The sequence below is a fragment of the Notolepis coatsorum genome (genome assembly GCF_963971535.1).
Source record: "Notolepis coatsorum genome assembly, chromosome: 13".
NCBI classification, from domain to species: Eukaryota; Metazoa; Chordata; class Actinopteri; order Aulopiformes; family Paralepididae; genus Notolepis; species Notolepis coatsorum.
In genome coordinates, this window is record NC_140177.1 from 92,539,731 (window position 1) to 92,556,517 (window position 16,787).

Sequence of the window (16,787 nt, forward strand, 5' to 3'; positions counted from 1 at the left end):
GCATGATGCATGACGCATGACACATGACCCATGACGCATCACGCATCACACATGACAGGTGGCGCAGCATGACACATGCCAGATGACACATGACACATGACACATGACGCATGACACATGACGCATGGCACATGACGCATGACCCATGCCGCATGACACATGACAGATGACGCATGCCAGATGACACATGACACATCACGCATCACACATGACAGGTGACGCATGCCAGATGACACATGACACATGACAGATGATGCATGGCACATGACGCATGACCCATGACACATGACAGATGACGCATGACACATGACGCATGACACATGCCAGATGACGCATCAAATCAAATCAAATTTATTTATAGGGCCCGACAACACACGTTAATGTCCCCATGGGCCGTACAGGTCTTCTTTAAACAAGTCAAGAAGAAAACATAACAATAAGTCAAGAACAGAACAAGAACACCATAAGGTCCAAAAATGTTTAGATGAATGCAAATAAATGAAAGAATGCAAGCACTCCCAGACATACCCCACACGAAGGTAAGGAAAAACTCACTAAAACCTAACAATAGGGAAAAAAGCTCCACAGGCAGTGTGGAGGAGAGAAACCTTAGAAGGGCCATTCAAGGGAGGATCTCCCTTCTTAGATGTTGGTGATAGTAGTGTTGCAGACGGACAGTTGGTAAGCATGCACTCATGTGTGTGGTGAAACACAGATGAGTGCATGCAATAGCAACTGTACATTTTGAAAGATTAAAGATAGAGCTAATAGCGATAGCAACTGAACATTTTGAAAGATTAAAGATAGAGTTGATAGCGGATCTATTTGAGGCACAGGGGCGGCGCAAAGAGGGTCACGTCCTCCCCGTCTTAGTCACGGGACGCATGACACATGACACATGACACATGACGCATGACACATGGCGCATGACACATGACGCATGACACATGACACATGACACATGACACACACCCAGTATATTAGTTAATTGATTGAAATTGATTTTATTGATGTAGTCAATAAACTTGGAGCATGTCTTATCATTACCCCGCCCCTTTGCCTCTCTGTGATGTATGTCAAGAACTCCACTCAGCTAAATTATAATTTGAGTGAATTATCTCCAAATCACTACGTTCAGATTTAGAGTGAATAAAGCAGTAGCGAGAATTCTGGCTTGCTAGGCTATCGTCCTAAAGCGTAGCCATTATGGATATTGCTTTCTAGCCTGAAAAGACGAGTCATTCTATATATTATTGTGATTGGAGGATCAAGAAAAGAGGGTGGTGTTTGAGATACGTAGACTTCCGGTTTAGCTACAATATGTAGCGCACGCATTTGGTAACAGCTCCGCTCCCGTCACCGCTAATTTCATTCAAAAACATTATTTTAACAAATACCAAAGAGATTAAACCACATCGTATGTATTGATAGGAACTCCTACTAACTATATCAAAAGACATAAAGACTCAACATGGGGGGTAAGCAGGGAGCGAAATTTACTTTTTGACTCACCGGCCAGTGGCGGGTAGATGGGAAGAATCTACCCGCCAAGCATATTTCTTATCTGCCAACTTTTTTTTGATAAAAAAAAAATTATTATTATTTTATAATTTTTTTTTAATAAATATATTATATAATCATACTTGTGATTGTGTTATCTGCGAGACATCGCCACCTCGCTGTCTGCAAACAGCTCCACTGTCTGTGTATACTCGAGTGGCCTCCAGCTCCAGCAAGGATTCTCCGGCGCTGCAGCTGGACCCTAAACGCTACATTCAGCAAAAGGATTCTCCTGAGCTACAGCTGGTCCCTATTCAGCAACGATGTAAGCCAGGGACTCAAATACGCATGTTGTTGTAGGACATTGATGTCAGGAGCTTTCTGTAGCTACTGCTGGATGGCGTTGGGACAACGCCTCAGTGAACTATTTAGTTTACTGCAACATTTTGTAGTGACTAGTGAGCTACCTAGCCAACGGAGGTATTATGCACTGGACTATTGCTGGAGCATTTGTTGATGTCGGGAGCTATCCGTAGCTAGCCGGCTGGATAACGTTACACAATGCCTCATGTATTAAACTAAGTGAATAGTTGACTGGGTCATTTTGTAACGGTAGCTAACGTTATCGCCACCACGCAACAAGTCAAAATGCTCGCTATCTGCAAACAGCTCCACTGTCTGTGTGTATACTCGAGTAGCCTCCAGCTCCAGCAAGGATTCTCCGGCGCTGCAGCTGGACCCTACTGGAGCTAACGTGTACTAGGTAGCTACCTATCCAACGGAGGTATTATGCACTACTAGACTTGCTGGAGCATTTGTTGATATCGGGAGCTATCAGTAGCTAGCCGGCTAGATAACGGACAATGCCTCAGTATTAAACTAAAAGTGAATAGTTGACTGGGTAATTTTGTAACGGTAGCTAACGTTAGAGCAGTCAGCAGACTGCCCGGCCCGACTCTAGCCTCTCTGTTTACATGGGGTTGGGAGGGGCTGGAGGAGGGAGGAGGAGCAGCGCGTTGCATGTCTGTGTGCTTGAGACAGCGAGTGAGAACTCCGCTAAGAATTGGATCATGTTATTCGATCGGTTTTCACATGACTATTTCGTTGGCCGCCACATGGCGGACAGACCTCTCAGTCCCACCCGCCAAATGTAAAATCTGCCCGCAAATGGCGCTTGGCAGGCTTTAATTTCGCTCCCTGGGGGTAAGGATGAGAAAAAGGGTAGAAAGAAACAAGAAGCAGCAAATCCAACGGCGACGATTGATACACGATCCAAGAAAACAACAGGCGACGCGCCGGCAGATCCGCTGTTGACAACCCCCGATGGGAATATAACGGAGAATATACCGGGTCCATCGGCGACTGGCTCCGAGAGGGAGACAATAGAGGACATAACGGGAACGACAGGAAAAAGTAGCGTGAAGGACAAAGCAGAGGATATTGAGAAGATAATAGCCAACAAATCCATCGGCCCCATCACTGCACCTACAATATCAACTGGCACTGGCAGTGTAATTACACAACCCGACTTCAACTCCCTGACTAGCCTGATTAAGGATCTGATTAAGGAACAGATGGTAGCTTTCAAAGTACACGTCGCACACATCGATGCTAAATTCGAAGAAGTTATGGAAGCGGTCGCTGTACAGTCCGTGCGAATCACGACAGTGGAGAATACGGTGACAGAAATTACACGGGCAGTCAAAGAGAACGAGAAGATCGTCAACGATGGTTTGACAGAGGTAACGAAGGAGATAAAAAAGGTGGAAGAGGCATGTCGGATAAAAATACAAGAAGTTAAAGATGAAGCGATGGAGAGGCTACTCGAAACGCAACGTTACTACAGGCGAAATAACATCCGCATTGTAGGACTTGATGAATCAGTCAATTGCACAGACGACAAGTTTCCAACAGTGTTATCAGAGATTTTGGGTAACAACATTCTAACCACAGAGCTGATAGTGGACCAATGTTACAGAATCGGTACTCGGGATTAAAGAGGCAACGGTCCAAGAGTCATCATTGTTACTCTGCACAAGACGGCAATAAGAGATGACATCATCAGAATTGCACGCAACCAAAGGGGAAAGCTGAAACATGGTGAAAATTCAATATTTATCTACGAGGATCTTTGCAAAGAGGCCATCGCTCAGCGTTTCCCCTACAAGGAGGTGATGCAGAAATTGTTCAAGTGTGGCCACAAACCAAGGCTAATATACCCGGCTCTATTATCGATCGTGGGTAGAGACGGCCGTAGGGAAAGATTACGCACGCCTAAAGCCGCCGAGGAATACTTGAATCTACATCTACATGGAGCAGATCCCCCAGGGCAGAACGAAACACTGTCTAGCAAAAGATAAGCCTACTCATCTCTCTCTTTCTCTGTGTATCTCAGTATTAGAATGACTTTATCCGGGCTCAACAAAAGTAGCAGATGATATGCATGCCGACAACACCAAGGCACAATGTGTATAATATGGTTCGTAATGCATTATATTTACAGACTTCTGGTCTCCGTGGAGTAGGGCTGGGCAATATAACGATAACGATAAATATCGCGATATATTTTAATAATCGATATCGAATATCGAAATTAAGAGAGACCTGCAACAGGGCAGTGGACAGACTTGTCTTTCTTGCCTGCAACTTAAAGTAATGGCTTTGCTTGTCCAAATGACAATACTGACCAAATTGAGATTTATTTTTCTCTTGTCCATTTATTTTGTTTGCTTTCTAATTTAAAATACATTTAGAAACCGTCTGTACACAGTAGGCTATGTGTGCTAGCAGAGCTAGACTCCAGTCACGAGTCACGGTGCACATGTGCAGTGGTTTGTCCACCAAAAAAGCGCCAAAAGATCGAAAATAAACTAACAGAGCCAGAACTGTTCAACTCCTCTGGAGCCACAGCCAGCAGAGAAGCCGGTTTACTTTAGCTTTTAAACCAGCTGCAGCCTGAGAACTGGTGTGAGGGGATGTAACACTAAAGATGGCGGCAACGACAAAGAATTGCTGCAAAATAAACATACATCTGTTGTTAAAAAAAAATAAAAAAAAATAATACTTATAACAATTCGATAATTATTGATATCGAGAAATAAAATAAAATTATCATATCGTTATCGCGATATGATTTTTTTCCATATCGCCCAGCCCTACCGTGGAGACAAGAATATATCATTGACACTATGAACAATCTGGAATATTCTGGGCTCATCGCTCGACTGCTCTGGGTCACTAAGAAATATCCCGAAAATACTAGTAGTCATGAACCCTGGGTAGGAAGATCATTCTGGAACATAATAGCAGTCTGTTAGTATATACTAGTGTATTCTACAACCTTCTAGAATATAATGCACCATTACAACGAAGGCCTGCAACTCTAACATTAACATCCGGTGTGTATAAGCATAAACATATGATCAATTGACTGAAGTTTAATCAGGCCTTAATAAGGCTTTAAAAAAAATCAGCCACACCTAAACGTATGAGCACAACAAGGTTATTCTAATAATTTAAATAATCACTCCACTGATGTAGAGATTGGCACAATGTAGCTCCAAAAGTCTCTGTTTTTCTCTTTTATCTATTTATTCAATTCTGTTCTAGTGGTTTCTCCACGTTGAGTTTTATTTTAGCTCTCACTCCTTTTTTTCTTTTTTATCTTACATTGTTCTTTCCCATTGTTCTTCATATTAAGGTGTTAGTGTTTCTCTACAATCTTTTCCTTTTTCTGATGTTTCCTACATAAGTTAGTAGAAGGTTCAAATGAATATATCAATGAAGGTATATTCTTTTTTTTCATTTTTCATAATATTTCATTACAGTAAGGGAAGGCGCAAGACCAAAAGCGACATTCTATTGAATTAGAATGAAAATGTTAGATCCTATGGCAATTAGCATAGGAAGATTAGGATTACAAAGCTCAGTTTGGGCAATCCGGTGGCCTAAGGGAGGGAGTCATACGCGGAGGATGTGTTTATGGAACACAGGCCTGTACGACTCTCTGGGAGAGGGGAAAAAAGGGGATTTTTATTTGTATATATATATGTTTTTAAGCTCGGCTCTCAACGGGACCTCAATAATTGGATGTACATCTATTGTAGCTTCGCACTCCAGAAGCATTACCAAAAACTACACAAAAACATGTATAGATTATGGCTAGTTTGAATATAATGATATGGAACACTGGTGGGATAAATAAACAACACAAACGCAAAAGCGTGCTTACACTGATGAAAAAAGAACATTTGGACGTGGCTCTACTAAGCGAAACGCACATTTTAGAGGAAGACATAGATACGTTAGCGGATAACACATATCATAATATTAGTCACTCTTCTTTTGGTACGAGAACTCGAGGTGTAGCCATAGTCGTTAGACGTAAGTTAAATATTGAATTAAAGGGAGTATGGTCGGATGCAGATGGGCGTATAACTATAGCTAGGATTGTACACAATAACAGGAAAATAGCGTTGGCAGCGGTATATGCCCCAAATTTGTACGAAGAGGGTTTCTTCTCTACACTAACCAATGCAATGTTAAACCTTCCCGATTACTCTTTTTTTTTTTTTTTTTTTATATTTTTTTTTTATTATTGCAGAACAAAAATTATTAAAAGTCAGTACTCAACACACAATGCATAATGAAACTTTCAGTAAAGGTGGTTAAAATACATGCAAGTACAGAAACAAGATAAAACAAAAATAGTCTATAATAACATTTTAACCGTATACAGTGTATATCCAGCGAAATTACAATTATATAAATGTTAGTATAGAATATACCCCTAATACCTATTTTCTAAAACCCTACACACATATGCTCCAGCTCGAACCCCCCCCTCTCGGACCCCCTCTTGGATAGTACCTCCATTATCCCTCACTCCTAACCAGACACTACCATTATAAGCTAGCTTTTATTCTCTCCACCACTTCTACCCACATTGACATTTTGGATTCATTGAGACCCAGAATTCTTGCTGTAGATATTTCTTGATATATCACATCGAGATATGTAAGAAACCACACTTTCCGGCACATTTTTTCCGGTTGAAACCAGCGTGATGCGATCAGTTTTTTAGCTACTGTGATACCCGATAAAACCAATCTCTTTAATTGTGGATTCACTGCAAACTCAAAAACATCATTCAATAGTAATACCGAGGGGTGTACAGGTATATTCCAAGATACGAGTATTGATAATTGTTGGGACACATCTTTCCAGAATGCCTTAACTGGTGGGCAGTCCCAATACATGTGCATAAATGTTCCTTCGTCCCCGTTTGTACATTGGGAGCATTTGGAGTCTTGTTTAAGCCCCATTTTGCACAGCCTTATAGGAGTCAAGTATGTCCTGTGAATATAGTTCAGATTGATTTGTTGATGATCCGGGTTCCTTGATGTAAGTCGGACATTTGCCCAGGCTCCTTGCCAATCAAAGTCATTTTCCAGGTCTGGTATATCCCTCCTCCAGACAGTGTCTAGTTGAAGGGTTTCATACGAGGACGTTAGTAATTGATAATAAAAACCTGATACAAAACCTCCCAATGTTTCTCTTTCATAGAAAAATTTGTGGTATCTGTGGTGTTCAATTGGTATGAGTAATGGAACACCGTGAGACCTCAGACAAAGTCGTAACTGTATGTAAAAAAGCCATGTGGACTCGGTGAGGTTAAACTTTGTGCATATTTCGACATAACTACAGAGGCCCTGGTTATTAAAAATATCCCCTAATGAGTGTATGCCTTGCTCTTCCCATATAGGGAATCTTATAGGGCGTTTTCCCATTAAGAGTGCATTGTTATTGAATATGGGAGTGTGATTATGCCATTCTTGAGGGTTAGGATATTTCTTTTGTGTTTCCCGCCATGTTCTGATTGCATGGGTAATTATGGGGCCAAATTCCCGCTCACAATGCTTGATTGAAAGTTTAGTGTGTGCTATGTCTTTCAGTCTCTGTGGGGCTACTATGTTTTCTTCTAATTCTCTCCAAGATACCAAAGCCTGGGGGTCAAACCATATTTTCAATGGTCTTAATGTGAAAGCCTTAAAATATTGTAAAAAATCTGGAACTGCCATGCCACCGTCTGCTTTATTTCTCTGTGCGGTGGATCTTTTTATGCGAGGTGGTTTGTTATTCCAAATAAATTTGTATGTGGAGGTTTGTAATCTTTTCCAGTAGCCCTCTGGAGGAGGTAACGGAAGCATTGAGCTGAAGAAATTGATTCTTGGTAATACATCCATTTTAACTATTGATACCCTTGCCTGTACTGAGTTTTTAAGTTTTGCCCACCTGTCCAGGTCGTCTTTGATTTTGTTCTGTATTTTTGTGTAATTGTGCTTCACCGTTTGTCTTATGGTGGGAAATATTTCCACACCCAAGCATCTAAAATGTTTGACCATGGGTATCGCACCTGGGAGGGTTGTGTTTTTTTTTGCACGGATGTTAAGAGGAAGAAAAGCCGACTTCGGCCAATTTATTTTAAATCCCGATAAATCACCAAAGTTCTCCATCAACTTGAGTATATGCGGCAATGTGTTGTTGGGGTTTTGCATGAACAATATTACGTCGTCCGCATATAAACTAATTTTATGTTGTGTGCCCTTGATTACTATTGGTTCTATGTGTTGGGATTGTCTTATAAATTGTGCTAAAGGTTCTAATGATAGATCGAATAGTCCGGGACTAAGAGGGCAACCCTGTCTGGCAGAGCGTGATACCGGAAAGATATCGGAGATGAATGTACCTGTTGTAATCCTGGCCGATGGGTCCTTGTATAGTACTTTAATCATATCAATGAATCCTTTTCCTAACCCCATCCTTTCTAATACTGCCCATAGAAACGACCATTCCAGCCTGTCAAATGCTTTCATAGCATCCAGGGATAGCATCGCCTTAGGTGTGGTGTCCTCTTTGTCTGCATCTAGTACGTGCAGTATTCGCCTTATGTTATCATTGATCAGGCGACCTTTTATGAAGCCTGTTTGGTCCGGATGAACTAAAGACGTCATATGCTTTTGCAATCTGATGGCTAATATCTTAGAGTACAGTTTGACATCGGTTCCGAGGAGGCTTAAAGGTCGGTAACTACCGCACTCAGTGGGGTCTTTGTCTTTTTTGTGAAGAACTGAAATGAGTGCGATATTTTGTGTTTATGGAAGCTCCCCTCTTTGACTGAGTATAAGATCATATTTAGTAATAAGGGTCCAAATATGTCCCAGCAAGAAATGTACATTTCTGATGGGATACCGTCAATTCCCGGAGCCTTACCGTTTTTCATTCCGGATATGGCCTTCTTGAGTTCTTCTAATGTGATCGGTGCTTCTAACTGTTTAGCGTCGTCCTCCGAAAGTTTAGGGAGAGTAATTTGATTAAGATATGTGTCTAATTTGTTTTGATCAAAGGTCGTTTCTGAATTATACAAATCGGAGTAGAATTCTTTGAATGTATCGTTTATTATTTTGGGGTCTGTTACAAGAGCTTGTTGTTTTCTAATGGCAGTTATATCTGCAAATTTTGCATTAATTCTTAATCGCATGGCTAATAGGTGACTAGGTTTAGAACCTTGGAAATACTGCTGTTGTCTTGTGCTGCGTATTTGCAATTCCGATTTTTGTCTGTATATTGCTTTGATCTCTGTCTTTAGCATGTTAACTTGGTTTTCTAGTCTAGTAGAGTTGTTGTATTTTAAAGAATTAAAAAGCGTTGAGTAAAGCGTTTCCATTTCAGACAGTTTTGTGCATTGATTTTTGCGCATTATGGAGGAAAATCTATCCGTGAAATCCTTGATCATACCCTTTACCGACATCCATAATATTCTGGGGTCTTGCTCCGCGTTTGCATTATCCCGTAGGAATACTGTGAGAGCTTCTTTAATTTGTGTAATGAATTCCTTGTTGTTAAGCAGCATAGAATTAAAACGCCATCTTGGGGCCCGGGAAGATAGTGTACCAAATGTTGCTTTCAGGATTAAGTAGCAGTGATCTGATAGCGCATTGGGTGTCATTTCCACTTCATATTTATCAAATATTCTCGGGGATGCAAAGACGTAATCAATTCTGGATAGTGTGTTGTGTCTCGCCGAACGACAGGAGTACTTACGGGTCATGTATAATAGGTGCGGATTTTAATGCCATTTGGAATCCAAGGATGGACAAATCTTACCTCGCCTTTTCCAGCGAACAAAATAATTCATTCTAAAGCATTAAAGGATTGGTCGAAGATTACAGGTGTAAATGACTTATGGCGTTCACTTAATCCCACGACCCGAAAGTACTCTCGTCGATCGGCGAGACATAACACATTATCCAGAATAGATTATGTCTTTGCATCCCCGAGACTATTTGATAAATATGAAGTGGAAATGATACCCAATGCACTATCAGATCACTGTTATTTACTCCTAAAAGGAACATTTGGTATACTATCTTCCCGAGCCCCAAGATGGCGTTTTAATTCGATGCTGCTTAATAACAAGGAATTCATTACACAACTCAAAGAAGCTCTTATAGTATTCCTACAGGAGAATGCAATCTCGGTGCAAGACCCCAGAATAATATGGATGTCGGTAAAGGGAATGATCAAGGATTTCACTGATAGCTTTTCCTCCAAAATGCGCAAGAATCAATGCACAAAACTGTCTGAACTGGAAACGCTTTACTCAACGTTATTTAATTCTTTAAAATACAACAACTCAACTAGACTAGAAAATCAAGTTAACGTACTAAAAATAGAGATCAATGCCATATACAGACAACAATCGGAAATACAAATACGCAGCACAAGACAACAGCAGCACTCCCAAGGTTCTAAACCTAGTCACCTATTAGCCATGCGATTAAGAATTAATGCAAAATGTGCAGATATAACTACCATTAGAGCACAACAAGTACTTGAAACAGACCCCAAAATAATAAACGATACATTCAAAGAATTCTACTCCGACTTATATAAATCAGAAACGACCTTCGATCAAAATAAAATGGACACATATCTTAATCAAATTATTCTCCCTAAACTTTCAGAGGATGACGCTAAACAGTTAGAAACACCGATCACACTAGAGGAACTCTAGAAGGCCATATCCGAAATGCAAAGTGGTAAGGCTCCTGGAAGAGACGGTATCCCACCAGAAATGTACCTTTCTTGTTGGGACATAATTGGACCCTTATTACTAAATATGATCTTATACTCAGTCAAGCAGGGGAACTTCCATAAAAACGACAATATTGCACTCATATCAGTCCTTCTCAAAAAAGACAAAGACCCCACCGAGTGCGGTAGTTACAGACCCTTAAGCCTCCTCGGAACCGATATCAAACTGTACTCTAAGGTATTAGCCATCAGATTACAAAAGCATATGACGTCTTTAGTTCATCCGGACCAAACTGGCTTCATAAGAGGTCGCCTGATCACTGATAACATAAGACGAATACTGCACGTACTAGATGCAGACAAGGACGACACCATACCTAAGGCGATGCTGTCCCTGGATGCTATGAAAGCCTTTGACAGGCTGGAATGGTCGTATCTATGGGCAGTATTAGAAAGGATGGGGTTAGGAAAAGGATTCATTGATATGATTAAAGTATTATACAAAGACCCATCGGCCATGATTACAACAGGTACAATCATCTCCAAAATCTTTCCGGTATCACGCTCAGCCAGACAGGGTTGCCCTCTTAGTCCCGGACTATTCGATCTATCATTAGAGCCTTTAGCACAATATATAAGACAATCCCAATCCATAGAACCAATCGTAATCAAGGGCACACAACATACAATTAGTTTATATGCGGACGACGTAATATTGTTCATGCAAAGCCCCAACACCACATTGCCTCATCTACTCAAGTTGATTGAGAACTTTGGTGATTTATCGGGATTTAAGATAAATTGGCCGAAGTCGGCTTTCCTTCCACTTAACACCCCTGCAAAAAAAGATATAACCCTCCCAGGTGAGATACCTATGGTAAAACATTTTAGATGCTTGGGAGTGGAAATATTCCCCACCATAAGACAAACGGTGAAGCACAATTACACAAAAATACAAAACTAAATCAAAGACGACCTTGACAGGTGGGCAAAACTTAAAAACTCAGTACAGGCAAGGATATCAATAGTTAAGATGGATGTACTACCTAGAATCAACTTCTTCAGTTCAATGCTACCGTTACCCCCTCCAGAGGGTTACTGGAAAAGATTACACTCCTCCACATACAAATTTATTTGGAATAACAAACCACCATGTATAAAAAGATCCACCGCACAGAGAAATAAAGCAGACGGTGGCATGGCATTTCCAGATTTTTTCCACTATTTTAAGGCGTACACATTAAGACCATTGACAACATGGTTTGATCCCCAAGCATTAGTATCCTGGAGAAAATTGGAAGAAAACATAGTAGCCCCACATAGACTGAAGGACATAGCATACACTAAACTACCAATCAAGCACTGTAAGCGGAAATTTGGCCCCATAATTACCCATGCGATCCGGATATGGCGTGAAACACAAAAAAAATATCCCAACCCACAAAAATGGCACAATCACACTCCCTTATTCAATAACAATGCACTCTTAATTGAAAAACGTCCTATAAGATTCCCTATATGGGAAGAGCAAGACATACACTCATTAGGGGATGTTTTTAACAACCAGGGTTTTTGTAGTTATGGAGAAATATGCACAAAATTTAATCTCACCAAGTCCACATGGCTTTTTTACATACAGTTACGGCTATGTTTGAAGTCTCACTGTGTTCCATTAGACATACCAATTGAACACCACAGATACCACAAATTCTTCTATGAAAGAGAGACATCGAGAGGTTTTGTTTCAGGTTTTTATCATCAATTACTAACGTCCTCATATGAAACCCTCCAACTAGACTATCTGGAGGAGGGATATACCAGACCTGGAAAGTGACTTTGATTGGCAAGGAGCATGGGCAAATGTCCGACTTACATCAAGGAACCCGGACCATCAACAAATCAATCTTAACTATATTCACAGGACATACTTGACTCCTATAAGACTGAACAGAATGGGTCTTAAACAAGACTCCAAATGCTCCCAATGTACAAATGGAGACGAAGGGACATTTATGCACATGTATTGGGACTGCCCACCAGTTAAGGCATTCTGGAAAGATGTGACCCAACAATTATCAAAACTCGTATCTTGGAATATACCAGTACACCCCTCTGTATTACTATTGAATGATGTTTTTGAGTTTGCAGTAAATCCACAGCTAAAGAGATTGGTTTTATCGGGTATCACAGTAGCTAAAAAGCTGATCGCATCACGCTGGTTTCAACCGGAAAAAATTTGCCGGAAAGTTTGGTTTCTTACATATCTCGATGTGATTTATCAAGAAATATCTACAGCAAGAATTCTGGGTCTCAATGAATCCAAAATGTCAATGTGGTTAGAAGTGGTGGAGAGAATAAAAGCTAGCTTATAATGGTAGTGTCTGGTTAGGAGCGAGGGATAATGGAGGTACTATCCAAAGAGGGGTCCGGGAGGGGGGGGTTCGAGCTGGAGCATATGTGTGTAGGGTTTTAGATAACAGGTATTAGGGGTATATCCTGTATAAGACATTGGTATAATTGGTAATTTCGTTGGATATACACTGTATACAGTAAAGTATTATTATATATTTTTTTTGCTTTCTGTTTCTGTGCTTGCATGTCATTTTAGCCATCTTAATTGTTAGTTTCATTATGTATTGTGTGTTGAGTACTGACTTTTAATAATTTTGTTTTGCAATAATAAAAAAAAGATACGTAGGTCAATTCCATGCATTTCATAGGCTCTATCCAGCATTGCTGGTTTCAGTAGTGGCTTTCATTGGGGGCAATGTGAACGTGTCTGAGACTAGCAATGGTGCATTGCTCAATACAGCTTTTATACCGGGCTTTACCGCATGACAGGGTTTTAAGTATTCCAAGAGAATTATGGGACTTGAATTTAGTGTGTGTTCCAACAACTCTATTTATATCATTCGCTCTTAAGAACTTGTAGATCAGACTAGATTAGTCAAGAGGGTGTACTTCAGCAGCAAAATCAAATAATAAATCCAAGGGTTCATTACACAGTGGGAACTTCCCACACCTGACAAATACACCCAACATTTAAAATGGTGCATTCAATATTCCCCACAAGGGAAGCCACTGGAACTGGTTCAACGCTATAAGGCCTAACAAAAATAATAGTTGGTTTCAGGTTGGTTGTCAGTTTGGCCATGGGTAGGTAGGGAATTTATTTTATATTTTTTTTTTTTTTATTCTTTCCCACGGCGACTATGGATAGGGAATTTCTTTATTTAATTAACCCTTTCACTGCCACACGACAGAAGGTTAGCCCTTTACTATCACACAACCGACGGCGATGCTCCATCATTAGCATCATTAGCTCCGCATCCGCGGAGCTAATGATGCTAATGATGGAGCATCGCCGTCGGTTGTGTGATAGTAAAGGGCTAACCTTCTGTATTGTCACAGTGAAAGGGTTAACCGGCTGTCGTGTGGCAGTGAAAGGGTTAAAATGTTCACAACAACATGGATGCATGTACTCTGCCAGCATGTTTAATATCCATAATACTAAATGTTTGACTAAGATTTCTATGAAACTTTATTCTAAAAAAAAAAAAAAAAATGATTTTTTTTTTTTAATATATAATTTTTTTTTTAAACTCATAAAATATATTGGGTCGCACCTAAATCGGCAGGGTCGGTCGGCAACCTGAAACCAACCATTATTTTTGTTAGGCCTAACTGTTGAATAATTAAACAACCAGTAGGCCTCCCAGACGTGACGTAACGAGAGCTGAACAGGCCTGGACCGGAGCCTCCACTCTCAAGGCTGAAGACATAAACTCCTTTGACCATCCCATAAAATGCTGACTATGACATTTAGCCTCCAACACGGCATTGGCATGCCCCTCTGTGCGTCTCTATTATTCCCACATCGCAGGGAGGAGGCAGAGCCTGCTATATTCTTATATTACTTAATTTTATTTAATAACTAGTCGCTACGTACCACTGATTGTTGTGTGGTCCGTTCATTCTGCTCTTCCCGTTTGGTTCCATAAGGGGCCGTTGCTCAGGTGTTAATAAAACACACGCATTACGCCGCCATGTCTAACAGGATGAATATCAACTGGATTATCTTAACAGGATTTTCCATATCTAAGCAGATATTGGATTTTCCATATCTAAGCAGATATTGGATTTTCCATATCTAAGCAGATATTGTGATATGTACTGTATATACAGTAGATATAGAAAAAAAGTCCTTCTGAATATTGTGACATTTATTTGGTTTTCTACACGGCCCCTGACAGGGTGCATTCTGTACCCCCTCTCTCTGACTCACCCTGTGTTTGGTGAGGAGCAACTCATACCCTTTTATTTTATTTCCCCCATATCCGCACACACACACACACACACACACGTATTTTATTCTGTCTTTATGCTCTTTTTAACTTGCACTCAGGGACTCTGTGGTGTTATGTCTCTTATTCTTGTTGCACCTTGGTCCTGAGAGGAACCACATTCTGCTGTATGTGCTGCATGTATTAGTCAGAATGACACTAGAGCCCGACCAGACTGGATTTTTGAGGCTGATGCCAATACAGATATATGGGAATAAAAAAAGACCCAATATCGATATATCGGCTGATATTCGCAAATATTTTCCCCTCAAACTTAGTTATCAGAGAGTTGTGACAAATATATGTACTGGAGGTGGGTTATTTTTACAAATATTTGAACAAAACATACTGTGAATATATATATATACATATATATTAATTCAAACCTTTATTTATTCTCGAAAAGGACAATCGAGGTCACCCTCATTTTCAATGTCATCGAGACTTAGACATTTCAATGCATACATTTTTTACAATATAATAATAATAAATGATAATAACTCTATCTATATAGCTACCACAGCCCAAAGTACTTCACAGCAAATAGCATAAAATGAATATAGGCATCAAATGTGCATACAGTTGACAGAATAAAAGCAAGACATAAGAATAGGTATACAATAAGTACAATAAGTACAGTGTTGCTCGAAGGCATGTGAACCCCCCCAGAACAGCCAGTCCCCCAAACATCAATCCCCACCCCATCATCAGCAAGCCCCCCACGCAAGGAATCCCCAAAACGCCAGCGAACCGAGGGAGCCCAACAATGAAAACCAACAAAAATCCATCAAAGAAAACGCAAGAGACCAGCACCCAACTCCAGGAAAGGTCTGGGAAAGGCCCAGCCGAAGCCATAGGCGCCATAGGCTCCAACCAGACCTCCCCCAGAGCCGAACACCAGCCTCTCGCATGCACCCCGGCCAGTCCCCACCACTGAACTCCCCCAACCCACCGACACCCCAGAGACCCCCCGCATGAAGAACCCACCACAACCCCCACAGCACCGCAAAGCGTCCCAAAGGTCCCAGTGCCACCCCAGATCACCCACAATGCCACATCCCCCCATCCAACCACCACCATGTCCATCCGCCCGAACATCCAGAATTGTCACCCTCCCCCCGGCACGGCCACAGGCCATGGAGCACAGGACCCGCCACCCCCCCCCCCCCCCCCCACAGAATCCGAAAGCAAAAACATAGCACTGATCCCCCTGCAATGGTAAGGCCACCAGGACCAGAGGCAACAAAGCAGCCTACAGAAACGACACCCCCACTACCACGCACAATGACAGGCGCGGTGCCACAAAGGTGGCTCAATCACCGTACCCAGCAAACAATCAAAGTACACTCAAACTACCCGCCCCACAACACGCGGCAATCAAACGCGGCTTTAATGATAATACAAATTTTAACAGTATTACTAACCGTCAGGACATTTTACCGCAGTTGTCATTAAAACCGGTAACCGTTTCATCCCTAATGACGACACAGATATATCTGTGATAATACAAAATCGGCCGACAGATATAGTCAATAAACTTGAACCTGATTTATTATCACCCAGCCCAAACAGGGTACATGCTGTGCCATCTCTCTCCGACTCACCCTGTGTTTGGTAAGGAACTCGGGCGACAGCGTCCAGGGCGCGTCTCGCACCACCTCGTCTACGTAGCGGCAGTGGCTAACGGCGTCGTAGCGCTCGACCTCGTTCATCACCGTGAAGCCCTTGTACTTGTGGGTCAGGTTGTCACTGCACACTGTGTAAGTGGTGGAAAAAAACGAGTATATGACATACAGTCAGGTCCATAAATATTTGGACATTGACACAATTTTGGCCCTGTACCGCAAT

The 16,787-nt window shown here is 41.3% G+C and overlaps 1 protein-coding gene across 2 annotated transcripts in view; it reads right to left on the reverse strand.

The window, feature by feature from the left end:
• The window catches only part of pcyt1aa (phosphate cytidylyltransferase 1A, choline a), a 106,493-nt gene that overhangs the window by 38,416 nt on the left and 51,290 nt on the right, over positions 1 to 16,787 (reverse strand). For both annotated transcript variants that reach the window (XM_084327529.1, XM_084327528.1), the window contains exon 5: positions 16,544 to 16,695. In XM_084327529.1, the coding sequence (XP_084183655.1) occupies positions 16,544 to 16,695 (152 nt within the window). The remainder of the gene's footprint in view (positions 1 to 16,543; positions 16,696 to 16,787) is intronic.